The sequence below is a fragment of the Oryzias melastigma genome, linkage group LG4 (assembly GCF_002922805.2).
Source record: "Oryzias melastigma strain HK-1 linkage group LG4, ASM292280v2, whole genome shotgun sequence".
In the NCBI taxonomy this organism is placed as follows: domain Eukaryota; kingdom Metazoa; phylum Chordata; class Actinopteri; order Beloniformes; family Adrianichthyidae; genus Oryzias; species Oryzias melastigma.
The window spans coordinates 21,277,772-21,281,936 of NC_050515.1; the positions used below are offsets into that span (position 1 = coordinate 21,277,772).

Genomic DNA, 4,165 nt, shown 5'->3' on the forward strand with positions numbered 1-4,165 from the left:
TTTTTTGTGAAAAAAAATCAGCTTGAATGTAATTTTTATCAAACTATCCACATTTTCCTCATCAGAACACAGTGGAGTCATAAATAGACGCCATAAATTCTTCGTATTGATTAGATGTGTTCAGACTGCTGATCTGTCTCTGTTTCATTTGCAGCACAAGAAACTGGTGGAAGGAACGTTATACGAGGAGGTGATGTCAGCCAGCTACTCTGAAAACGACATCAGCAACTCCCTGAAGAACGGCATCCTTTACCTGGAGGACCCCATTGACCACGTGAGTCTCCTCCAGCAGAGCAGCAGCAGGGCCTGCTGTGACGCATCCAGACTCACTGGTTCTGTCATGTTCCAGACATGGACGCCGCACTATTTCGTCTTGACCAGTAATAAGATTTACTACTCAGAGGAGACGTCGCACTACCAGACGGCTGATGAGGAGGATGACGATGAAGGAAAGGAGGTGAGAGGATTACTGGTGGGTTCTTTTTGTATTCTGTTGAGATAAAACAACATTCTACCTTTAGCTTTTAAACCACAATCCAGCCCCTTAATGCTGAGTATAGCTCAGCAATGGATTTGAAGTCACAACCTTCTAGTCTCAGGGCGGACACTCTACCACAAGGCCACTGAACCGGTTCAAAGTTCATTGTTAACTCTGTAACCACCAGATAATTTGGTCCTGTGGCTATAAACCAAGCTCAAATTATGGTCCTTCCACCACCGTGCTTTACACTTAGAATGGGGTACTACCACTAAAATCATATATAATTTTTTTCCTATACTGACTTTTAAGATATAAAAAGCCCCCTACTTCTCATCCATGCAGTAGCATATGCCAATTATATATCAAGTTTTGTCTTAAAAATCTGCTTTTGTGTGATTTGTAAAGTTATGATGGAAAATAAAACTTTATTGATCCTACAAAGAGGAAATACCGTAATGCAATTGTAAATTTCCTTTATAATAAAATTCAAACTCAAAATTATATTGTCAGAATGTGGTTATTAACAATAGGAGGTATTAGGTATTGCCTCCATATTTTTACACATTTTCCTTTTTTGGTGTTTAATGTGTCACTATAAGTATTTGATTAGAATTAATGCTATTTAAGAACATGTGAAATAAAATGAGTGGAGTAAATGACTGTAAACTTTACCATAATTTTCTGGAGAATGTGTAACTGAGCATAACCACAAAGCTTGAGAATGCATGGCAAAAACAATGTTTTTCTTTTTTATAATAAACCAAAATCTCTTGATTTCTCTTTTTAGGAGTGCAACAACAATGAGCAGCACTGTGCAGAGCGCTGGTTCCACGGGAAGTTGGGTGGAGGACGGGATGGTCGGCAGGTGGCTGAGAAGCTCCTGCAGGAGTACTGCGAAGGCGGAGGGAAGGACGGCACCTTCCTGGTGCGCGAGAGTGAGACTTTTGTGGGAGACTACACCCTTTCCTTCTGGTCAGTATTACCCATGTTTCATTGACAGTACATGAGAAGTGGACTGAGTGACTCCTCCCCCCTTTTGTTCCATATAGGAAGTAGTAGCTGGCTCCAAGGAGCTAAAATCCCATAGACGTCTATTGAGAAATAAACACTCAGTCATTTGATTTGTCAGAATAAACATTCTTGCTTTGAAAACTTTTTACTAGACTAATCGACCACTAATCCACCATTAAAATAGTCGATGACGATTAAAATAGTTGATTAGTCGTTACTTTATATTATATGGAGTCGGAGTGTAGTAAAGTTGAAAGTTATGATAGCATTATGCTAGCTTTTTGGACTATTTTAGCTTTTACTAAGGTTTTTCAGGCTATTTTTGAGTTTAGCTAATATTTCAGCTACATGCTAGCTCATGTTATAAACTGACCAATCAGATAATTCAATTAAAGCATGTGGTCTCACATAGAGCGCTAAAAACATTTGATCAACAGGTTACTGCTAGCCTGTTTTCAAATGGAAGGGGTGTGGTCTTCCAACAAGCTCACTCCTGATTGGTGAGAGTGGTTGCCATAGAAATGTTGACTCAGATTTGGACCAATCACTGCTTACTGACGACGTCTGGCTCTAACATAGCGACATCCATATTGCAAAAAAAATTAAATGGTGACTAAATTGACGTCATTTGGTTGGAGCCGGAAGAAGATAATTTTCTATGGTTGATGTCACACTCACTTGGTCCAGTTCTCATATACAGTCAATATTTTTGACTTAATCTCAGACACATTTCCTAAAATGAAAAGTTTCTTGTTTTTCCTTTCTGTTTATATTAAAATAATCATCATATGAAGTGTAGGTGTGTTTTTCTAATTACTATCTATTTTGTCTCTTACATATATTCAAAGTGGGAAGCTAAGGAGCTTTTAAAGTCACTTTATCTCAAACCATGACTTCATGCTTTAATTGCAGAAAGCAAAAATATTCATTGCCTTTTCAACAATACTTATATGTGTTTTTCAATCCTGCGTTTATTGTTTGTCTCATTTTATTAAATATTAAAATTTAAAAAACTTTGAAATAGCAGAACATACAAGATTTTTTGGCTAACTTGCATTTTTTTCAGCCTCATTTTTGAAAAGTACAAATTCTCACTGTAATATTTCCTTTCATCCTAATGATGACTTGAACTTGAGATCTAAGATGTTATACAAAAGTATCACATAAAACAGAATGTGTTCGGTTGATGGTTGTCAGTCAAACGCAGCTCCTCCAGTTTGCTAATGAATCATGTGGGGTGTCTCCTCCAGGCGCTCCGGGCGAGTCCAGCACTGCAGGATCCACTCCCGCCAGGAGTCCGGCTCCACCCGCTTCTACCTGACGGACAACCTGGTGTTCGACAGCCTCTACCGCCTCATCTGCCACTACAGAGACACGCCGCTGCGCTGCAACGAGTTCGAGATGAGGCTGGGAAACCCTGTGCCTCAACCTAACGCGCACGAGAGCCGAGAGTGAGTGACATGTCCCCAAAGACATCAGAGTTCAGAGATCATCACCTCTTGATGTTTAAGTCCTGCAGTAAACTTTTTTTTTGTAATCTGCACATCATAATGTAACTAATGTAATAGCCATCTTTGTCAAGGTTTGTTTTTTTAAATCAATCTCAAACTTGTTCTGTTTATAAAATGAGCTTTTTCTAAATGTATGTGATACCTTCAAAATAAAAGTCAAAAAGTCTTTACACTAAAAGCTATTATTTTGAAAAGTTAATCATTTCTAAATTCCAGTAGCTAGAAGAGAAGCCAGGAATAGTTTTTTTATGAAAGGAAAATGTCTTTTCTTGAGCTCAGAAAAGGTTTTGAGTTGTAGGTATTTAAGTCAGATTAAAGACTCTGCTATTAAGTTTCAGATTGCACTTATAACACCCACTCCAACACAGATACAAGCAGTCACTTCTAATAAAAAGTCCATGTTAATGCGTTTTTTTAGTTTCTGCATTCAGAACTCTTGTGTTCATGTGGAATTTGGGCTCTACATACCAAACGTGCATTCATTGAATGTGGACTGAAAGGTTAAACTTTGACCAATCAGCGAGACTGACAAGATTTGCACCGCTTTGACATTTTACACCGAGCCTCCTCCAGCTGTAGGTGGCAGACATGTGTGAGTAGACAGTAGAAAAAGAGGAAGAAGCCTCTCGCTGCTTGACTAAAATAGAGTCATATTGATGCTGAATGTGCTCTGGCAGGTGGTACCACTCCAGTCTGTCCCGCGTCCAGGCTGAACACATGCTGATGCGCGTGCCGCGGGACGGAGCGTTTCTGGTGCGCAAACGCAGCGAGCACAACTCCTACGCCATCTCCTTCAGGTAGAACGTCAGTACACGGGTTTCACGAGTCTCACAAAAACCCTCAGTCATAGTTTCTGTCGCTTCCTGTAGGGCGGAGGGGAAGATCAAGCACTGCCGCATCCAGCAGGAGGGGCGGCTGTTCATGCTGGGAAGCTCGGCGGAGTTTGAGAGTCTGGTGGATCTGGTGAGCTATTACGAGAGGCATCCTCTGTACCGCAAGATGAGGCTGCGCTACCCCATCAACGAGGACACGCTGGACCGGATGGGCACCACGGTGAGTCAGACAGGAGGTTAAGAAGTCCATTAGTTGAGTCAAAGGGGAAAAGCGGTATTGTTAATTAAATCTGTGGATCGATATTCCAAAGAAAGTGGGGAAAAAATGA

General features: G+C 40.5%; 1 protein-coding gene across 1 annotated transcript in view; it reads left to right on the forward strand.

The window, feature by feature from the left end:
• Positions 1-4,165, forward strand: part of LOC112150370 (1-phosphatidylinositol 4,5-bisphosphate phosphodiesterase gamma-1) — a 36,528-nt gene that overhangs the window by 24,497 nt on the left and 7,866 nt on the right. Inside the window, exons 14-19 of the mRNA XM_024278618.2 lie at positions 155-274; positions 350-457; positions 1,269-1,453; positions 2,743-2,943; positions 3,681-3,800; positions 3,873-4,072. Of these exons, the coding sequence (XP_024134386.1) occupies positions 155-274; positions 350-457; positions 1,269-1,453; positions 2,743-2,943; positions 3,681-3,800; positions 3,873-4,072 (934 nt within the window). The remainder of the gene's footprint in view (positions 1-154; positions 275-349; positions 458-1,268; positions 1,454-2,742; positions 2,944-3,680; positions 3,801-3,872; positions 4,073-4,165) is intronic.